This window comes from Mytilus galloprovincialis, chromosome 2 (genome assembly GCF_965363235.1).
Source record: "Mytilus galloprovincialis chromosome 2, xbMytGall1.hap1.1, whole genome shotgun sequence".
Taxonomy (NCBI): domain Eukaryota; kingdom Metazoa; phylum Mollusca; class Bivalvia; order Mytilida; family Mytilidae; genus Mytilus; species Mytilus galloprovincialis.
This window is the reverse complement of record NC_134839.1, coordinates 62,559,054-62,583,245: the sequence shown is the minus strand read 5'-3', so window position 1 is coordinate 62,583,245 and position 24,192 is coordinate 62,559,054. Positions and strand designations below refer to the sequence as shown.

Sequence of the window (24,192 nt, the reverse complement as noted above, 5' to 3'; positions counted from 1 at the left end):
TTAGGGAAATAAAGTTTTTTTAATTTCCACCAAAAAATAATATATCTAACATTATCATTTGACTATTGATATAACGGACATTTTTAAACATACCATTTTTATCATTTACAAATACAAAATATTTAAAACATTTTTCTTAAACATAATATATAGATTAACTTAAAGTATACAAGCTTACTTCATTCATACATGTATTAGTATAATTAAATAACTTTCCACTGAAGCAACTTTTCAACTTGTTGATGCAGCATATTATTGGCAGTATGTTATGATATGTTATCATTCATCATACATCAAGTGCATGGATGGTTATTTTAAACCCTTCATGGTGGAATTAAAAAAACCACCTATAAATCACTATTTGGGTGTTCTTTTTTATTCTTTTGTAGATGTCAAGAAAATAAAAATTAGTTTATTTAAATTGCCATTTAACAGATTATAAAACATGATTCAAGTTTTGACTGTACATTTGTATCTTTTGTCCCTCTTTTACACCACACCGATCAACAGAAACCTACATTTACACACTAGCCTGAAGCTACACATCCAAACTTCCATACACAAAAACATGTGCTCATTTATTGCAAAGAAATTACATATGCAAATTTAAATACTAAAACCATACACATCAGCAAGTAAATACACATTCACACTCTTTCAAATACAAATCACAAACATATATCATGACAATACACATTTACATTTATACACTAAACCAGACATCAGTCAGAAAATACACATTCACTTTTCTTATTCCAAACACAAACACCCTATCCAGAAAATACACATTCACATCTTTATACCATAACAAATGCAAGCTCTTCCTGAAATAGTCTTTAATGTATGTTTCTCTCTGTACCTTCAGATTTCAACTGCTTTAAACGGAAGAGAGTGCAAAAAAATTTTTTGTATCTTTTTTTTCTGCCACCTAGGTTCTGTTAATTAATTCACAAAAGAACTGTAGAAGGAAACATATGATCTTAATCTATATAAAACAAGGATCTGAACCATATGGCAAGTTCATCAGGTCTAGACAAGCAAGGGATTCAAGAGATAGACCACCAATTATATGGAAGACCAATTGAAATTTGATTACATATGTACCCTTAATTTTCATTAAAAAAAATGAATAGGCCTCAACAGAAAAGCTCAAAGCTAAGGTCACTTAATCCAGAGAAGATCTTTAAACACCTTTCCATACATCTTTGTAGTTATTTATTAAAAAATTCCATCATTTTTCCTGAGGAGTTCTCATAAATAAATACCAGTAATTGCCTTTAACAGTCAGATCTAGTACTATAAATGCTTTATTTATGACTTGTTCTTATACATGCTCTGAACAATAGTTCAGAAAAAGACCACAAAATGTTGTTGACAATGCTGAACCAACATGTAAAATCTTTATAAAGAATCTAGAATGAAATTCAAAACAGTGTGGCTGTGGCTATTGATTGACACATTAAATTCATCCATTGGCTGGGACAATTTAGGTGAACGTTTGTATGTAACGATCACTGCTCACTATGTACTTTTAAAGACACTTAAACTATTGGGTCACCAAAGGTTCTCAACACCTTAATAAAGTAATTCGAAAAATTAATCAGAAATAACACGATGTTTTGATTTATACCAATTATATAAATCAAAACATAAAGGTTATTCCTGATTAATTTTTGGAATTATTTTATAATTAAAGGCGTTAAGAAACCTTTGGTGACCCAACAGTTTAAATGTCTATCGAAGGTGGTCGTGAACAGTGGTCGTTACAGACAAACGTTCACGTAAATTGCCCCAGTCAATGGATGAATTTAATGTGTCAATCAATGGCCACAGCCACACTGTTTTGAATTTCATTCTATCATACACCATTTATTCAATATGTACTATTTTCTTCTGTAAAATTGTAAAAATTGGGTAATCATAGACAAAAGATATTGTTAGTCATACATGTTGGAATAAATTGATAAAAGCCACAGTGTGGTGCTAATATCTTTACATGTATTTTTGACCTGGTGAGCTAAATACTCTAATGAAGTCAAGACTTTAAAGAAGAAAGTTGTACATATTTTAAAACAGCCTTTTTTCCAATATAATATTGCCTCTCATTGGTATACCTTTCATACATAATATTAAAATATCATTTACAAAAATAAATGTTTGGTTTTGATTTCAAATCCAATTAAAATATTATAAATCCTACTCCATAAGACATAGCAATTAGAAAGAAATAGTCAACCACCACATTCAAATTGGAAAAAAAGAATTACTTTTAAAAATGTAAAAATGTTGTATGTATTCATACTTTATTGTGAATGGGAATTCAGAAATTTGTGATTAAAATGAGTTTCTAGTAATCTAAATATTGTCATGAAAATTTCCAATTGCAAATTATTTACATGCATAAAATAGATAAAGTCTTCCCATTCAAATTTATTATTTTTCCACTGGATTCCATTCTATAGGGATTTCGGTGAACAAGAAAAAAAATGGATTTCAATTCTTTTTATAACCCATATATTAAATAAATAAACAGTAACTAGTTATCTAAGCAATAAATGATACACAATTTGATGTTTCAAATATCCTGAATAAGACAAACAAGCCCCTTTTAAACCAAGAATGAATATTGCCTTTATAAAATTAAGATTTTTATAAAGTTGTTGCTCATAATTGCATATCTCAAATAAATTGCTGTTAACAAACAAGACAGATTTAAGAAAAATAAAGGTTTTCTTCATAACAGCCATTATGGAGTTCCAGTACTCAAATAACATGCACTCATTTAGAGGAAGTGATCAGAAATATTTCAAACCTATGAAAGTACTAGCTTAAATTTAAACCACTACTTTCAGTCAAAAAAATTGTTTCTTCTATGAGCTGGTTGTGTTTTTAAGTTCAGGATTTCGGGATTGATCCTGTTTGGATCCGGGAATTCTTTTTTTCAAATTTCTGGATGTCGGGATTTAAATTTCATTAAATTTGGGACCTCGGGATGTCATGTTTTTAAGCATGTGGTTTCCCGATCAGGACCCCTCCGACCCCCCTCTTCTATTATATTGTTGCTTTCAGACTGATTTTGATCAGTTTCTTTGTTCTGTCTGAGCGAGTTACATTATTATTTTTCCTCATTCTTAGATTCACTTCAATTAAGAGAAATGAAATTTGAGAAAACACAAGATGGCAACAGCCCACAAGGGCAATTTGATGAATCTAAAAATATATTTATTCTATGATATACTCCATTATAAGATGTGGTATGAGTGCCATTGAGACAACTCTCCATCCAATATATAATTTATTCAAATTTATAGAACCAATTCATTTAACAAATCAAGTATCAGTATTTGGTCTGAACGTTTGGATGACATTGCAATGTAAAATTAAAACAATGAACACAGGACATTTAAAAACAAAATGCCATTTTATGACCCTTCATTTCCTAAAAGGAAAATATCTGATATCAAAAAAACAATTCATTGAATGACTAGTGTTTTACAAGTTTGAACTGTTTTGGTGTTGCAAAGTATAGTAAACTATTATAAGTTTTATCAATCAAAAGTTAAACACTTTCACATACAAAAATTCACATATTGTAAAAAAAATCTTGCTACACAATTGTTTAACAAATATATTACGACTATTGTAGCACCAATAAATACCACTTTTTCTCATCTCAGACATATAAATATCAACCAGATTACAAAACTTTACAGATAAATACCCAACACATAAATAAGGTACATTCATTCAAGTAGACACACTTCTACCCTCTTCATAAATATCATTGAAAATAAGTTGACCAACTCTAATCAAACTTCTACTCTGTTAGTGCTGAGAACTGGTGGTTAGGGATGTGAAATTTCTGGGTTTCATCATAACAGACGATCACATAATCAAGTCCGTGGCTGATATGTTCTGGTTAGTGTAGAAAATGTCCGTGAATTCTGTGGACTTTTTGGTGGACTTGTCCAATCAGAAACAACAACATCTGTTTCATACATTCTAGCTGATGTTTTGTTATATATAGGTAAACACTCATTAGCTTCATTTGATAAAACCTAAAATGAAAAAAAGGTCTTGTACATTATCATTATACTAAAAATTCAATAATATCATGAAAACAATGGAAATATAGGGTTATTGCATGAATATTGGGGAGTATTGTCCAGAGTAGAATTTTATATTGCACGAGCTTGCAAGTGCAATATATGTTCTACAAGGGACAATATTCCCCAATATTCATGCATTAACCCTTTTATTGTATAGAAATATAATATTTGTAAGTAAAAATATGTTATAAAACTAAGATTTTGCGGTTGATGGCGTCATGAATTTTGAAGATTTATTGCACTAGTGCAATATTGGAATTTATTGCACGCTAACTTTTGGTTACTTTCTATGGGAAATATTATATTGCTATTCAATAATACTAATTATCATAGATTTTGTCTGTGAAAAACGCAATATGAAAACGACATTTAGTAAAAATTCAGTCATTATTGTAGGCATCAATTTTTGTGGATAGAGGAAGAATTGTATTTGCAGGGAGATACATGTTAACAAAACAAAAGTTTCAAAGTCAATACACCCTGAGAGTGAAGAGCCAAATAATATATATAGAAATGAGATGTGTCTATGGTACTACATTGTGTACCAAATATCACTGATATACAGTACCACAGTTTATGCCCCTTAAATAGACTTAATTACAAATTCATACATTGTTGAGGCTGTTGTCACTGCTTTTTCAACTTCATTATGACAAGAAAATAAGCAAAATGAAAGTAAATGCAAGGCAGCTCTTTATATTGTCAAACTCCAGGTGAAGAATAAAATTATTCCCCCTTATAAAACAAAAAGCATTTCATGTTCTGCGGGTACCATAAAACTATCATCAAACAAGAAAGCATACTTTCTTACATCCACTTCATTTGAACTTTGGTGGATAGTTGTCTGATTGGCAATCATACCACATCCCCTTATTCATATACTGTAAGTATACAAACCTTTAGATATATATAAGCATCTGTACCAAATCCATCTACTGATGAGACAACTAAATCTCCTTGAAAATACTGGGCGTAAAGTCTTGACAGTGGTAAGCCATACCCGTATCCAGCCTAGAAATAAAAAAGTGAATGAAAATCTGGTAACAACATAACTATTTATTCAGCATATATATAATGTACTAAATTATTTTTAAATCCATTTCTGGATTGGTACAAAATTTATTTCATTTCTTCAACAACAATCTGAAACATGAAACCTAGCATGAAAATCATACAGCAATATTAATAACATCAGTTCATCACATTCCAGTACACACTGGTATAAAAAATCTTACACAATTTTTTTATATGCTGTGTGCTTACAACTCAGGTAGGGACTAAGTGGGATTCTGACATTTTCGACTAAATCATATCAATTAAAAGCTAATACTTTTAAAACAGTCTTATTGTCTTATATAATCTTAAGACAAGAAAGTGGGTGGAGTCCTATTTTGGTGATTCTTAACTATAAGTTCTTTTATTTAAAATAATTTCCTGACACATAACACCACCTTTTTTGCTATTTTTTATGCACAAATAAAAAATTATAAGAAAACATAAGGTTATAAGCATTTTATTCTATGAATTATTTGAAACAGGCATAAAATCAAACTAATGATATGAAGCAGCAAAAAGGCGTATCTATTTCAAATTTATTGAAAAAATCTAAGATTTTGTGGAAAAATTTCATACTTTATACTAGTCTATTTCAATTTTACAGATAAAAATAATAATTCATGCTTCGGACTGTCTTTTGCATGGGTAATTTTTTATACAAAAGGTGCTTTCAATTTTAAGATTGGTCTACCACATGTAAAAGTATTACATCATCTATTTTTACCATGATTACATTGTCTCTCTTTATCTAAAACAAAAAATTGAAAAGAAGGAGGCATTGGTCATGTCATTTTTTAGCATTTCATGAAAACATGGTGCTAACCTTACAAAGGATTACCAATTATAGTAGCATGTGAAATCAACAACTTGATATACAAGCTTTGAATGCATTTCAATTGAGTTTTATTTTATTAAAACTTTTTTGTTTAACTTATACAAACTGATTGATTTACATATGTCTGTGAGCACCCAATATTAGTTGTGAATAAAAATCTCTTGGGAAATTGTAAGGTATTATTATCAACTTTTTGCTACAATAAGCAGACAACAAAGAGTTTACATGAACATATTTTTTTTTTACTTTTCCAAATTTTGTTAAAAAGTTTTGTACAAATGTTGCATCAAGAAACAATTTAAACTTTATAATATGGGGACGAAGTCCCCAATAACAGTAGAAAATTCAATAAAAAAAAAAAAAAAAAAAAAAAAAAAAATCGGGAAGATTTTCCCGATATTTTCATTGTACTGATGAACTCAAAATCGTTCAATTTTTTTTTGTCGCGTTTTTGAATTTCCGGATCTGCGCAGAAATCTACTTCCGTTTTCGGTCTTGTTTGCATGAGACTTTGAATAAAATGTATACATTTATCAGTCTAAGGAAGGAACTCAATACTAATTCATTTTTAAAAATTTTTTGTTATAAAAAAAAAAGTTACCTGATGACAGCATTTCTTTGTTTACATTGAATATGACGTCATAACTTGAATAACGTCACAACTAAAATCCCTAACAACAGAACCAAAATCGGAAACGTTACGTTCTTTGTTTACATTGAATATGACGTCATAACGTCACAACTAAATCCCTAACAACAGAACCAAAATCGGAAACATTACGGTATTTCCGTTTCTCTTTTTAACATGTTTCATTTATAAAAAAAATCATACAGACTTCGTCCCCATTCACAGGTTATGCCTGCCTCATATTACCAAGTAAATATTTATGTTTTACAATAAATCAACATTGATGACCAGCCAAAAAAACAGCTGTTCTATTAGGAGCACATGATACACCCTTACTGCACATATTGAAATTGTTTCAAAAATAAAATGGGATACTTAGAAAGGCATTTTATCAGAAGCAAAAAAAATGGCTATTTAGAAAAGCATGCATAGGAATACCATTAGGCATATATTACATGTATTATAAAGTATTGTGCCAATAATGTCTAATGTCTGTTAAAAGTCCCATAAACTCTGGAATGAAAAGCTAGAATATTTTCAAAATCAAAAGAAAACATTTACCAATCCCAACAACTGTTAGGTTTGTAGCAATCCAATTCTAGCATAATGCACAACATTTAATAAATGCCTTTTTATTATCTGGCAGTTTAAGTCTCAGAACTACAGAAAGAGGTATCAGAATATTTTTGTTTAGATTGAACAGTGTGTTTTGCACCAATTCTAACAGTTCTGTCAAGTTATCAGTAAATCAATCCAAACAAACTTAAGTTATGGTACATGTGAAAAATTTACTTAAATCTGACAATTATATGTCCCTTAACTCTGAAAATAATAAAACAGAAAAGAAAAAAGAAAGAAAAATGTAGTTTCCAAATCCTAAAAAAAGACAAGAGTGCACACGCTGAAATGTCTCGCCTTCTATACTAATCATTGATATTATGTTGATAGTCCTAAGTATAAAGCTAAGCTTTATTACAACTGTCACACAAACTTAACATTAACCAAGATAACTAAACAAAGACCAATGAACCTTGAAAATAAGATCAAGGTCAGATAAACCATGCCAGGCAGACATGTACAGCTAACAATGCTTCTATACAACATATATAGTTGACCCATTACTTATAGTTTAAGAAAAATAGACCAAAACACTGTGCAATGAACCGTGAAAATGAGGTCACGATCAAATAAAACCTGTGCGACTGACATAAAGATCATAAAATATTTCCATACACCAAATATAGTTGACCTATGGCATATAGTATTAGATAAAAAGACCAAAACTCAAAAACTTAACTTTGACCACTGAACCATGAAAATGAGGTCAAGGTCACATGACATCTGCCCGCTAGACATGTACACCTTACAATCATTCCATACAACAAATATAGTAGACCTATTGCATATAGTATTAGAAAAACAGACCAAAACACAAAAATTTAACTATAACCACTGAACCATGAAAATGAGGTCAAGGTCAGATGACACCTGCCAGTTGGACATGTACACCTTACAGTCCTTCCATACACTGAATATACTAGCCCTATTGCTTATAGTATCTGAGATATGGACTTGACCACCAAAACTTAAGCTTGTTCACTGATCCATGAAATGAGGTCGAGGTCAAGTGAAAACTGTCTGACAGACATGAGGACCTTGCAAGGTACGCACATATCAAATAGTTATCCTATTACTTATAATAAGAGAGAATTCAACATTACAAAAAATTTGAACTTTTTTTTCAAGTAGTCACTGAACCATGAAAATGAGGTCAAGGTTATCTGACATGTGACTGACGGAAACTTCGTAGCATGAAGCATCTATATACAAAGTATGAAGCATCCAGGTCTTCCACCTTCTAAAATATAAAGCTTTTAAGAAGTGAGCTAACGCCGCCGCCCCGGATCACTATCCCTATGTTGAGCTTTCTGCAACAAAAGTTGCAGGCTCGACAATATAAATTTTTGAGGAATTTCATCAAGTTGTACTGGATTTAGTGTGTGATAGGACAAAAATTGCTATAATTCAAACAAGTTCTCTTGAACAATAAAGAAGATATATATTTTAAAATCAAAAGAGTATTTTCTTTGGTCAATGCTAATGTGGTGTTATAATTACATGAGAAATAGCTGAAAGAAATTTTAGTTATCATACAAAGTGTATAATGCTTTCATTAATATAAAATGCGAGTTTTTATCTTTCTGAAACTTACCCAATTATCACAACACTATAAAATCACAACAATTTCTGAATTGCCAATATTTTATTGTCATTTGTCACATATTTCTATTGAAGTTAGAATGTTATTAGTTTAAAAAAGTAATAGTCTATAAAAGTGAACACTTTTAAGTCGCTAATATAAATTCTGATCTAAGACTTATAGATTCAATTTTCTGATCATTTATCTTTGCACTAAAGTTGCAATTTGCCATAACAAAAAATGAAAGTCCTGTGATTTAAGATGCACTATTCAATGGATGTGGTAAAGGGTTATTTTCGTGCAATGTGTTTTGCCATTTTTATTTTACATGCAGCCATGAAAAAGGTTCATTATTCAGCTTGTTTTGTGAAATCAGTAAAAAAACCAACTTGCAAGATTCTTTTAATTGTTCATTCATTGTGAAATGGCAATTTTATTTCACGTTATTCTGTGCATATATCCCCTTTAAGCCCCTCTTCAAAGTCTGTATGTTTCATAGATGCACTGTACTACACTAATTTAAATACAAACCATCAACCATTAGATTTCAGATTGCAGATGGCTTAAATGATAAGAACTTACCAGTGGAGTAGAACCCGAATCAGCACATGATAAGAACTTACCAGTGGAGCAGAACCTGAATCAGCACATGATAAGAACTTACCAGTGGAGCAGAACCTGAATCAGCACATGATAAGAACTTACCAGTGGAGCAGAACCCGAATCAGCACATGATGGACTTGGTGCAGTAGAATACATGTACTCAAATAATTTGTTTATATTGTTGTAAGGTATTCCACCTCCCTGATCACACAACTGGAAGAAAAATAGATAGTCTTCAAACATGAATAACTGTACTGTTATTGAATTAGTTTGAATTCTTTCAAGCTGAATGTTGTATCGACTTAATTGTAGAGTGAGAGAAAAAAATAAACCATAAAAATAAATTTTGTGCTAATATTTTTGAAGCCAGGCGCTTACAATGTAATTGTATGATGAAAATGGTTCTTCTTATTATCTATACAGTGCACAATGTATTGCCATATAACTTTATAGATATTTTCTTAAAATGTCACAAGATAATACCAATTCTACCATTAAACCTATTTGATGTAACCACAATCACATTGAAAGGTCATCCAAAAAATCCAAATTTATTTTATTAGACATTCTAAAGTTGATACGATTCTTACCAAATTTGGTTCTAACAGACCAAAGACTTATAATATATGCACATGTATGCTTAATAATAATAGTATTCAAATCATAGTTGCCTTTAAGTTAGATATGGTAAAAGATGCCTTCTGCCTATTAACTCTTGGAATTGCCCTTACAGGTTTTTCGTTAAGATCATTAGCTTTATACAAAACCATGTCTATTCTTTTTTTTATCTATTTGATTGAAACAAAAATATTTTCATTGTTTAGCTTCTTTTTATATACATACTAACCTTAATAGTTAAGTCTTCTTTTCCTTTACATATATGAACCTTTAATTTTGGCAAAGTACTATCTACAGGGAAATTCTCTACAACTGCTCTTAATGAATTCTGTAAACAAAAAACACATAGTTTTAAATTGAAAAAAAATTTTACACAGTATTCAGGGTATCACAAATATTAAAATTAAATGCAAACAATAATTTCTGAATTTACAGTACATGTTTTTAAAATGGTTTTAATTTGGCATTTCCAAAATAAAAGAATGCTATGTCAGTTCTCCGGTTGAAAACATCTATAAATTTATATCAATTTACCAACTTTTCAAAATGCCCATGGGGTTTTTGCATGAAAGATAGCTGTCATAGTCATAAAAAACCTTCAAAGGGGCCTTCAAATACATTTTAATGTTGTTTTGTGGCTTCTTCATAATTTCACAAGCCTAAAGTCATTGATTGATTGATTGATTGTTGGTTGCTTAACGTCCAGTGGCAAATATTTCATGCATATTCAGGACGAGAACAAGTTAACAATAAATACAATAGGTAGGTTGTTATAATAGAGGAAGTTGGTCTGGGAAATTTGGACTGCCACTGGAAAATGAGGGTATATTGGATACAGACAGAAATTTTGCCTTGCAACAGGCCACCTACGGACCCCTCGAAGAGTTGTTGCAAGGGTTCTTAACGTGCAAAGAGCGTGGCACTCTCTTTACACGAGGCATCGGATTTAACGTCCCCTTCTGACCGGACGTGACTGCGAACTTGATACATCCCGCACAGCCAAACGGGCGCCCCACTTCGGCAAGCGTTTTACTGCCGGTCGGGAGAAGACCAAGTGACCCTATTTCTTTACCCCAGTCACCCTTGGGGATCCTAAAGTCATTGTAAAATTAATTGTTTTGTTTAAAATTGTGGAAAAAATTGCTCTTTAAAAATTTCGATTTGGGAGCCTCCATGGGGGAAATCCCCTGCAAACAGTGACAGTTGGCAGGTATGCCACTGAGAAACAACGACTGGATTAGATGAATCAATTATAAAATATTGGCACATACATCAAAGCTCATTAAAATATAAAACCTACCTTAAACAGTTCAAACAACATATGATACAAATGTGAAGGGACATACACTATTGATATATCTTCTTCATTATCATGTGCTGAAATAAAAATAAAATATTGTTGTTATTTATAATTTTCCATTCTGTTGTAGTCAGTATTTGAAGTAAGGGTAAGGTGGGATTCTAATTCTGATTCAACTAATTCAAACCCTCTGAAATGGGTCTATCTAAAACCATGAACAGGTATTCCAGTGGTGTTATTGTCTTTCAATTACTTAATTATTTTCTCAACCTAACCTGGAAATTTTCAAAGATTGCAAGATGTTATAATAAGGACAAATTGATGTGAAACTGTACTTATGTATCCCGTCATACTTTGAAACACACAATTATTTTATTAATTATCATTACTTTTACTGTTATATCTACTTAACGTGACTCTGCATTTATGTATGCCGTCATACTCTGAACGACAAAATTATTTTTACGTCTACCTGTGCGAATTTCAAACGCGCAATTTTACACCAGTACTGAAAACCTTCTATCCTTTATGGGTAGACTTTACATAGATGAATTATGTCGTATAAGAAAAACAAAATGAGTATGTTAAATTTGATGTATGCCTTTTTGTGCTTCTTCGTTACATTTGTTGTTTTTATAGTGATATTAAGATGATAACACAATATTGACTGCTGTACCCCTATTTTTGACATTTTTTACTCTTTCAGTATGTTTGTTTTGTTCATGCATCGTTGACAATGTAATGGAATTTGATACGACTGTCATACAAGTGAGAGGTTTAGCTAGCTATAAAACCAGGTTCAATCCACCATTTTCTACATTAGAGAATGCCTGTACCAAGTCAGGAATATGACAGTTGTTTTCCATTCGTTTGATGTGTTTGGACTTTTGATTTTGCCTTTTGATTTTGGATTTTCCTTTTTGAATTTTCCTCGGAGTTCAGTATTTTTGTGTTTTTACTTTTTACTGTTGAAACTCTGGATGTTTTTTATACGTTTTTCTCTGAGAAATTTCAAATAGTTAGTAACAATTACGACATATCCCTTTATTATTACATTTTAAATATAGCACTTTGATCTAGATACCAAAGCAAGTTTCTAGTTAAAGCCTTCTGTTGGATGTCTCAAAAGATTTCATTCTTTAAGACACAATAAATAGACTTTACTTAAAACACTGGCAAAGATGTACACCCTTCATAAAGTTTTTAGTTTTCTGTAGTGTTTTGAGGAGTTGTCTTTTCCTTGTCTTTATTTTTGCCATGGGCTGTCAGTTAGCCTCCAAATTTTGAATATCTCCTGGGTAACCCTCCTCCCCCACCTATTTCTTATCCGATTTATTTCAATATACTTACTATTATGTGTTATTAGTTCAAGTTCAGGTGCTGTTAGATAATACTGTTCACAAAGAAATCTGGCATTGGCATAAGCATCTGAAAAATAGATATCATTCATATATCATTGGTATAAACGTCTGAAATACAGATATCAATTTGATAACATTGGCATAGCTTTCTTTCTGATAACTTTTGCAAAGATGTCTGAAAAATTCATAACAATGGCATAGGCATCTAAAATATACTGTGAACAAACTTATTTTTGCCGATACTTTATTTCACGGTAAGCCCCATTTCGCGATTCTCAACTTTGTTTGATGTCGTTAAATGAGAATAGATCAAAGTCTTACATATTGGCGATGATTTCTATTCCTGATATTTATCAACTCGTGAAAGTCGCAAAAATAAATAGTTCAAGAAAATAAGTTGGTTTACAGTAGGGTATATCGTTTTCTTTGTCTTTGGTGTTTTTGTGCATTTTAGTACTCTGTTCCCGTGATGTAATGTTGTAATTTTGGGGATATATTCAACATTGCCATAAAGCGCAGAGGTTTGGCTAGCCACATAGCCACCAGGTTCAACCCACCATTTTTTTTTAAATGTCCTGTACCAAGTCAGGAGTATGGCAGTTGTTATCTAATAGTTAGTTTTTAAGAATGTTTGTTTTCTGCTGCACTTCTGTGTTCTGTTATTTCCTTGTTTTCCTCTTATAGTTGATGTGTTTTCCTCTTAAAATTGATGTGTTTTCCTCGGTTTTAATTTGAAACCCGGATTTCAATCGATTTATGACTTTTAAACAGCGATATACTACTGTTGCTTTATTTGATAACATTGGCATAGGCATCGAATTTTAAAGTATACCATTCTGATTACTATCCCAAATATATCTGTTATTTGATATCATTCTGATTACATTGCCATAGAACATCATGGATGATAAAAATATTCAATCTACATGTATCTGAATTGTTATTTTCTCAAGTTAAGTACATAAAATTAGTTACCTTTAACAACTTCTAGTACATTACATTTAGGATCTATACAACCTATATGTCTAGGGTGGTTTGCTAATTGAGAACCATATAATAAAGCTGAAAGGTAAATAAAAAAAATATGTCAATCATTTTGAAATTATGAGTATTGTATTTCAATAAAACACAGAAAGATATATAAGTTAATGGCAGCAAGTAATTTACAACCCCAAAAGTCTGTTGATAAATGTTGAAAAAATATTATATATATGAATTCTTAAGAATATGTTTTTGTGATTTTAAGAAACTATTAAAATACTTCAATAAGTCAGAGTTCACGAAAATGGTTGTTCCTGTCGGTCAAAATGAGGCTCGGACCAGTATTTTGAAAGCATGTGCCGGTCCTGATGACCGATGTATAAACGACCGTTGCAGTGCCTTTTTTTATCAGTAATTAGTTGTACTGCAACTAATTCCAATACCCGTTTACATTAGTCATCAGATGTACCTGCTGCTAATTTCCGGTACTGGTTTACCATTATAAACAAACGATAACCTATGGAAACCAAAGCACCAATCTACACATGGCCTGCTTAATTTGTTCATGTAGCCATCCCAGGCAAACAATCGATGGAGATAACAAATACTCAGAAAGTGATTCAGATGATGAAATGGATAGTGAAGATTACTTTAAATAAGAACAATCAGAAGAAAAGAACTGGTCATTCATTATTTATTTGTCCTAGCTGTGAAAAATAAAACTAATTATAATGAAGTTATTTTTGAAAAATTAAGTTATTATTTTTATTTCAGGATAAATTGACAGATTTTTTAGGACTGGCTAAAATTTTGTATGACTGACAAATAATCTTGCTTTGTTGGTCACATGACCGACAGGTCAAAACAAGTTTTCGCAAACTCTCATAAGTCTAAATCAATTAACCTCGTTTAAGATATACAGGTCTTCACTCGGGGCAATTAAGAGCTTGATATTATTTACAGCCAGTTCTCTACTTTTTGCTTGAAGTTTGAACTCTATGTTTTTTTTTTAATTCTAGTGTTTTAAAGTTGCTACCTGACTGACATGTACACCACACATTGATTTATTCATAAGCAAAGCAGCTATAAACCTAATGACACAAATATTTTTATTTTCTTAAAATTGTATTTTTTTCTTTAATCTGCTAAACTTTTACAAAAAATGTTATTTACCATGTTGGTTGATTAACATTCGTATACTAATTCTACTTGTGAAGAATCTGTTGAGGAAGTACTGTAATGTGTCCATGTTTTCTTCTCCATACCTGTCCTTCAATTCCATAACTCCCTGAAAAAGATGACAAAATTATATTTTTGCTAACGTAAGTGTAATAGCTATGCTGTGATGTCGATACAACAAAGGAAGAAATATATAAAGACATTGTATTCTTAGTGAGAGAAAAAAATTCAGCAAATAACATGTTACATTTTCTGAACTGCCATTCAAACTACAAATATCCATTTAAGTTTGTTTACTTAGTGCATATTCATTAAGTGGACTACCATTCAATATTACAAATATCCATTTAAGTTTGTTTACCATGTTTACATAGTGCATATGCCTTTCATTTTCAATTTTAAATGGGTATTCTACAGTTATTGAGGCTTAGTAACTGTAGAATACCCATTTAAAATTGAAAAAAGTCTAAGCTTCTTTGTAGAACTACATACCTGTGCCATTGTTTCTACCACGTTGGCATGACGATTTCTGATTATGACAAGAGTATCAGCAAAACTGAAATTAGACAAAATAATAGTAATTAGAAGTCAGGAAATTGAAAGGGCTTCTCAAAATATAATGTAATGCTGTTTAAATATTCTGTTTTAAACAAATTTTGAGTTGATATAAAATTTGATGAATACAAATATTACAGTAGGCATCTTTAGTATATATGTCCTTGAACTTAGACTAAATGACTCCAAAACATAAGGGATCTTCCTCTAATTATTTTTTTATGTGATCACATATGCAAGTATGTGGTATTTAATTAGCATCCTTAAACCACTTTTCTGCATAAATTTCAGTCTATTTTTTATATCTTTAAACCTGACTTTTGATATGGTGAACCCAAAATGGAAAGGGATTTTCCTCTTCTAACATGTAACCATAAATGTAAGCAAGGATGCAATCTAACAATATAGTACAATAATTCATTTAATTTTCTGCAAAAATCTATATTTAGTTATGATGACCTTGACCTATGAGGTTATGACCTCTTAATAAATACATGATCTTCTTCTTATTATATGTGACCAAATATTCAAGAAAAAGTATAATTTGATTAAGCATTCTGAAAACCACTTTTCAACTCAAATATGTTATGCATCATGCTGACGAATTATTTCGAGCTGATGAATAAACCAGGTGTCCACATCAACAAAGAGTGCTCAGACTATTTCTCCATACATAATAAATGTAAATATATAAGGCAGTTAATCCATATGGTATTAATTTACTAATAATTGAGTTTAATGCAGTCAAGCATCTTATATATATGATTAATAATTGATATTAATCACTTTTATTTATCAATATGTACAGAAACACATATCTACCAGTATAATGTATTATTTAAGAATTTTCAGTTGTAGTATTTGACATATAACTGGCTCAGTTCTGTTACAGAAAAAGTTCTGAGAGGTATGGTTAATACTAAATATCGACCATTGAAGCATTTCAAAATTATCATAAAATCAAAATTTATCTTTGACATCCCTCATAAATGCATGAGGAGTATATAGAAAAGATAAAAATCAAAATTGAAAGTCTGACAGCAAACTTTAAAGGTCATCCTCTGAATGAATGCAGATTGATGTCTGCTAAAAGCTTTCATCAAAAATGTATAAAGAAAAGAAATACTTACGTTGACAATGTATCTAGATCTTTGCCATCTGAATTCTCAAAGCCTATAATTTCTGTAAAACTTTTTTTATACCTGCAAGCAATAAACACTTGGGTTTTATAACATATGTAAGTAAAAGAAATTAAATGCAAAAATGGTTGTTATTTTTAATTTGGATTAGATTACGTCCATAGTTTCAGGGTTTTGAAGCCCTAATTGACTGAAATCATGTGTACAAGTGCAAATGTGTAAATCATTTTAAACAGTTTTAATGATTGAACTATACTGTATTTGAAGATTTGATGGTATCATCTAGTAAAATGATGATCATATTCATTTGCCTCTTAACAGGTATTTGCAACCATGCTAATTTGCCAGTATATAAACATTTGTAACAATGATTGATTGATTGATGTTTAATTAACACCACTTTCAACACTTTTGTGTTTATTCCTGATGGTCAGTTTTAATTGTTGGAGGATGCTGGAATTGGCTACCCAGCTTATCAATAACATATGTCCAAATCGGTGAAAGAACCCTCCTATGTTATTGAAAATTATCAATCTGCATTGACTTTATATCTTGGTGTAAATTAACTACACCCATTTGAGACAACGCCCTCTAATACTTGTATACATTACCTATATACAGGGAAATAAATGATGGTATGAATTATCTTTTTTTTTAAATTATGTTCTATGTCATGTGCACTTTGATTGCACTGCTTATCTGTTATTTATTCTATGTACTGTATGTGCCTCATGATAATGTATTGTTATTGGATAACTTTGATTATAGTTGCATGTCCATACTGTCAGGTACTAGTAGTTAAGTACAAATGACTATACCTTGCCATACTATACCAGTGGTAAACTTATGTTATATTTGACAATTATGTGCTGTATATTCTGTATGGTCTGTACTCATCTTATTTTCCGCACCATTTATGAAGGTGCTATAGATTACACATATATATATATATATATAGAAGATGTGGTATAATCACATATGTGACAACTATTCACAAAAGACCAATCAATGCCTTAACATAGATGTAAACTATAAGTCATTATATGGCTTATAGCCATGCTTACATGAAAGTTGAAAAACTTACCAGTTGCTGACCATTGTAACTGATGGAACATTTAATAGAGGTTCTGGTAACTGGTTCATCTCCATCATTATATTAGCCAAACGTACTGGCAGTTCTCGTCTCAAGAATTCAAACGATGACTGTTCTGTACCAGTTTTTGTCCCTATAGATAAAAAATATCCTGAATTAAGACCAATAATATGTTCTACATGAAAAATTTTGTTTATTTCTTATTCTAAAATTAAGTTTGTCTAAAATATAGCTTTATAATTATATATTGTAGAGAACAATAATTTAAAATATGACTTTGTCTTTTATGTATATATATATATATACATGTACAATGTACTAACTAATCACAAGCAAAATGATAATAAATGTACATATTTTAAAAATAAGATGTATATTGCCAGTGAGACAACTCTCCACCAGAGACCAAATAATGTAGAACTACATGTATGGGCACTATTATGTCACTGAATGTCCTTATGCAATGAGAAAAACCCATACAGCATAGCAACTAAGCTATCAAAAACACCCAAAAATGACAAAGAAGTAGGTCCGGTAAGGGCCCATTTTGGCCTGAAATTTCAGGTTTATCTGACAAAAGATTTTGGACACTTTTTAAACACTTAAGTGTCTATTTCAGTTGATTCAATCAGTTTGTGTGAAAGATTTTAACTGATTTAATCATTAAAAATGCTCCGATTCAAGCTTAAACATGAAAAATCTATCAAATATGCCAAAAAATGTCACTTTTCAGGTGTTTTTTGTCAAAAATGAAAGTGGCCGCATCCGTGTTCATCCTCAACCTTTATATATGTTATGTATTATCATCAAATACAACTTACAATACAATATTAAGAATGAACACAAATGCGGCTACTTTCATTTAAGATGAAAACCGTCTAAAATTTAACTCAAATGCTAAATTGTGAATATATTAGTAATTTAGCATGACTTGATGATGCTAGTACCCGATGTATGTGCATTGTATTGTCAAAAACAGCCCATATTTATGTAGCAGAAGCATTCTACTTTCCAATAAATAACTAAAAGTTTACACTTTAACAATTTATTAAAACTGCTATATTTTGGGGCCAAAGAGAGATCTTACTGAACATACTCCTTTAAAACAAGTAAAAATAATGGTCTGATTCGGGAAACAATAAACAAACAAAAAACATATATTATTCCAGTTAAATGATCCAGAAAAACTTAATCACTTTAAGTTTTATTATCTGTGACATTTGAAAAGTTAACTTCTAAATCTAGCAGGTTATATAGTCACATATATCTATGAAACAGTCAAAAATATACAGTAAACATGGTAAAGTTCAATAGTTCAAAATTTCAAATTTTCAACTTGTATTATAAATTTAACTTATATCCTGTAAAAGTGTTTTATATACACTTCTTACGAAACTTAAACTGTCTAAACGTTTAATTCTTTCTAAACAAAGGAAACTCAAAAGGATCTGTCTGGTTGATGAGATCATATAGTTTTTATATTAGATAGAAATGTTCAAAAATAAATAATTCTGTCCAAAATTGAGTTCATTTTACACATTTTATAATAGCAAGTCTTCAGTGATAATACAAACATTTGAAATAGTAGAGTTTACCTGTACGTAATCATTAATGTGGGACAAAACTACTACTAGGGGGTGTTTAACGACCTTGACTACCTGTGAGGGTTTGCACGTTCGGTACCTTACCTTCATTTGATCATGTAATGTATGTTACTTCAAAAGTACAATGTAATTAATTACTATAAAGTATGTAGTATTTATTGCTCAAGAGTAGGCTTTATAAAGAAACAGATACAAGTTTATCTGTTCACAAAGAATTCTGAAATACAATCTTATATTTTTAACAGAAAAAAAATAAAATCTGTTTTGGTGAGGCCAAATAAAAATATATGTTTGGTTCCAGTTACCCTACCATCCCTAATTTTTTGTCTTAAAAATAGCCTACCCTAAAGATTTTAAGACAAAATTTTTCATCAAGCACTGTTAGTCAGAATGTTGCTCCCATTGACTCAATGTAAAAGAAAAACATAAAATAAAAAAAAAATCCCTACCTACCTACCCTAACTTATTTTCAGATGTAACTGGAACCACACATACTATTTTATTTGGCCTCAGAGAAAATTTACAATGTAAAAGTACTACATGTATATATGGGTTCATTATTTTTTGTTGAATATTAATTTTTCTGGATTTCATGGGTATACAGGTGAACCACAAATTTAAACATTCAATGAATGTAACACATTTTCTATGTATAAGGTTGTATGCAGACTTTAGTAAAACCATGAAATTAATTATCCATAAAAATGTTGAGTTTTCCTCATTTCGTGGAAATTGGCACCCAGGAAAATAAATGTACCCACAGTGAGTTAGAGATTGTGGATCCAGAACGGGATGATCTTTCAAATAAGCTGCAAACTACCTGTGAGATTTAACTTTGTTTAGAAAAAGGAATATAAAGCTGAAATTATATTTATTATATTCTTTAACAACATCAATATACATGTTTTTCAGTACATGTATCAGTTATTTAAGATAAGAAACCATGTGAGATGCATGCAGTTATTTTAAAATTGTTTTGAAACTAATATCTTCCATCAGCATTACATAAAACTGTACTACATTGTACCCTATTTTTAGATTAAGTGATCAGAGGTAAAGTTGTTTCCCTGGCATTATCTCTCAGTTATTTCAAGGATGTTTATCTTCAACATGTTGAACTAAATATAGTTCACATAGCACAATAATGACAAAACAACATGTAAACAATACATTTACATTGTGCAAATACATTGTAAAAGGGAGATGTTTGAGAACAACAACGGCCAGTTTAAACTTTAACCCCAACACACATTCACATGGTTGTCTTATGTTTCATAGTCAATTAATATAGTGTGTCTTCTTTTAATTTGAGAATTTGGGGTTGTTAGCAGATTTATGAATAATTTCTTTTTTAATTATTCATAATTCTCTCTACTCTTTTAGCATCAAGGCAATCTATAGCTTGGCATTGTACAGACCGGTATGCTGATTATTGATGACCATTGTACAGACCGGTATGCTGATTATTGATGACCATTGTACAGACCGGTATGCTGATTATTGATGACCATTGTACAGACCGGTATGTTGATTATTGATGACCATTGTAGACCGGTATGCTGATTATTGATGACCATTGTACAGACCGGTATGCTGATTATTGATGACCATTGTACAGACCGGTATGTTGATTATTGATGACCATTGTAGACCGGTATGCTGATTATTGATGACCATTGTACAGACCGGTATGCTGATTATTGATGACCATTGTACAGACCGGTATGCTGATTATTGATGACCATTGTACAGACCGGTATGCTGATTATTGATGACCATTGTACAGACCGGTATGCTGATTATTGATGACCATTTACATGATTTATTGATCTTTACATGTCATTGGATTTTTTGCCATTTGATTGTTGTCTCATTGACATATCTACCCCACATCATCTTCAATACATAAATTAAAATTCAAAAGAATGCTCACAGTTACTAAATGCAAGCTCAAAATATTTATGTGATTATTAAGAAATCATAGAAATAAGAAGATGTGGTACATTGTATGAGTTCAAATGAGGCAACTCTCCATCCAAGTCACAATGTGTAAACAGTAAACAATCATAGGTCAAAGTACAGACTTCAACACAGAGCTTTTTTACAATCTTATATTGGAAAACAGTTAACTGGATCATTTAAATGTTTAAGATGTGTAGATAATACAGTAATCTAAACTCTATCTGATTTTATTAAGAATCTAGCTCAACTTGAATGAAAACTTTAAAGGCTTTCTGAAAAACATATTTATGCATTTTCCCTATTTACAAAATAAAGATTCATCTCACAAACAATAACCAACCAGTAAGGGAATATGGATGTTAAAATAAGTAAAAACTTTCTCATATTATTATTTTTCATGTAACAAAAATTTGTATTATCTCCTTGTTAATTTCGTCAAAAGAACCTTCATTACTAAAATAGAATCTGATTTCTTTCCTTGGGAAAAATTTGGTTGATCATATAGGGAATAACTGAAGCATGACTGGAGCAGGCCCCCCCCCCCCCTTTATGAAAAGTTCTGGATTCACCACTGGGAGATACATGTATAATTGCCAATGAGACATCTACCATGTTTAAATGAAGTGGATGCAAGCAATTATATGCAACCATATGGCATTCTACAATGAAAAAAACCCATCAGTGGCAAATCCATAAACATGATAAAGGCCCGGGGAGGGGAGACTGGAGTATACGGAACAAATAGTGCAGAAGTGTATTTTTTTTTAGTAAATTGGTTTTGCATATTATTGATAGGTTGACAGGTAGACAGGGTCGACAGGTTGACATTGTTGACATGGTCGACAGGTTGACAGGGTCGACAGATTGAAAGGGTCGACAGGGTTGACAGGTTGACAGGTCGACAGGTAGCCATGGTTGACATGGTTGACAGGTTGTTAATGGTCGACAGGTTGTTAATGGTCGACAGGTTTTAAATAGTGTTTGATTAAACTAAGGTCAGCAGCTAAACATGTAATGTTTATGAATTATATTAATATTTTGCCAACCAAGTGGCATCACACATAACACAGTATATGACAATTTACCACAAAAAATATATAATAAAGACAAAACAAACTTAATACGACCATGATGAAAATATAATGATGGCTTTTAACAAATGTGCAAATATATATATATACACACAAAAAATTCACCAAATTATAAATCGTTGAACAGGCATAACAGGTTACTAGGTACTAAATACGAAATACATAAACCAAACAAACTGCTTAAAAAGCAGGATTCATTTTAACAGGCTGTGTCAATTTGCCTCCAAGCGCCGTAGGCTGATAACAATTTTAGGTAATGAATTTATGTACAGGTACAGATTTGGTATTGAAAATGGAGACAATTAGACAACCTGTCAACCCTGTCAACCTGTGGACTATCTCAACTTGCCAAGCCTGTCACCTATGGCAATCTGTCGACCCTGTTAACCTGTCGACCAAGTCAACCTGTCTACTTTGTCAACCTGTCGGCCAAGTCAACCTGTCTACCCTGTCAACCTGTCGACCCTGTCGGCCAAGTCAATCTGTCTACCCTGTCAACCAGTTGACCAAGTCAACCTGTCGACCCTGTCAATCTGTCTACCTTGTCAACATGTCTGCTGTTTAGAAATTTTACTTATCTGCTATAATTAATCATTTTTAAATGTTTTGTTGCGTATGAATTTAAAATTGTAATTCGGCTTTGAACTATTTGTTCCGTATACTCCAGTTGAGCCGGTTAGAACCCCCTCTTTTATTTTTGACAATTAATGCTTTTGAATGGGGACATAAAGTTGGCACCCCCTTTTTATCCTGGGTTGGGAACCCCTTTAAAAAAAAGCTGGATCCGCTCTAACTGTCGTCCATATAGTATAGAGTTGGCTATAAAGTTCCTTTTTATGAATATTAAGCAGGTTGATAGGTCAATAAATGATAATGACAATGTCACTGAATAATGGACTTTTACTATAATGAATTTAATATACATGTAGCTATAGTGACATTGGAAAGGTATGGTAAATGCACTAATGTTAATTAAAGTCATCTATCAATTATCCTCTTTCAAATGTAACTTCTGCCTCACATATGTAATAACTGCCCATGGAGAGCATTTGCAAGCCATGTTGAACGTTTGCACCTTATGCTATAGTTATACATTTCACTTTATGATGTTGCATTGACTCATTGAAAGCAATATTTAATAAACTTACCAAATAAGAACATTTCTTCCAATGATAAGGGAGATGGGTGAAACTTGGCATATTTGTCAAACCCTTTTAAAGTCTGAAGTAATAAACAACGTGTCAAACGCATTGTTCAGCTGTTGTTGTTTTCAGTTGCAATGATCACTGATTTTAATAACTTTGGTTCGCTTATTCCATCATAAACTTTTCCTGTTTTATCCGCAGTGAAATTATAATATTTGGACCGGAAGTTAGATTTCAGTTTAATTTTGATTGGCCTATAGCCTCACACCTACGAATGCCAGTTTACTTTCGTTTTGGTTTGTTTACAAATAAACATAGAAACATATTCATTTGTTTTCACCCAAACATAAAAAATAAACTTTTTGTCAATAAAAGTAACTTATAATAATAAAAAAGGCTATTCTAAACTGTATAATGCATTTTTCCTAATCAATACAATGATAAACGCGACGCGATCCCAGCTGACTGATGACCTATTATTTGACTTCAGATGTTATAAATGCTTACCAAAATCTATAAAACGCTGCATTGACAACGGTTGTGGACAGTAATGAGAATAAACATCCACCATGCGAGCAACTTGCTGCGCACTTTTGACCGAAAACTTCATGTTGTATTAAAATCCAACTTGTTAATGTCGTCTTTGAAGTTTTCTCTGTTTATGGAAAATTACCTAGCAAAGTCACGTGACACAACGAGTGTTTTCCCCAAATCAATTTTCAATACATGGAAT

General features: G+C 31.3%; 1 protein-coding gene across 4 annotated transcripts; it reads right to left on the bottom strand.

The window, feature by feature from the left end:
• On the bottom strand, positions 1-24,192 carry LOC143064073 (pyruvate dehydrogenase (acetyl-transferring) kinase isozyme 2, mitochondrial-like). Of its 4 annotated transcripts, none has more exons than XM_076236597.1 (13): positions 23,967-24,192; positions 17,649-17,790; positions 16,556-16,627; positions 15,363-15,426; positions 14,865-14,979; positions 13,686-13,772; positions 12,700-12,777; positions 11,350-11,426; positions 10,279-10,377; positions 9,534-9,644; positions 8,841-8,855; positions 5,007-5,120; positions 1-4,058 (listed from the first exon to the last, which is right to left on the bottom strand). In XM_076236597.1, the coding sequence occupies exons 1-13, from the start codon at positions 24,067-24,069 to the stop codon at positions 3,894-3,896; spliced, it is 1,242 nt and encodes a 413-aa protein (XP_076092712.1). In that variant the 5' UTR covers positions 24,070-24,192; the 3' UTR covers positions 1-3,893. The 4 variants fall into 4 exon arrangements, with proteins under 4 accessions (XP_076092712.1, XP_076092713.1, XP_076092714.1 ...); XM_076236598.1 differs by lacking the exon at positions 23,967-24,192 and adding an exon at positions 23,463-23,667; XM_076236599.1 differs by lacking the exon at positions 8,841-8,855.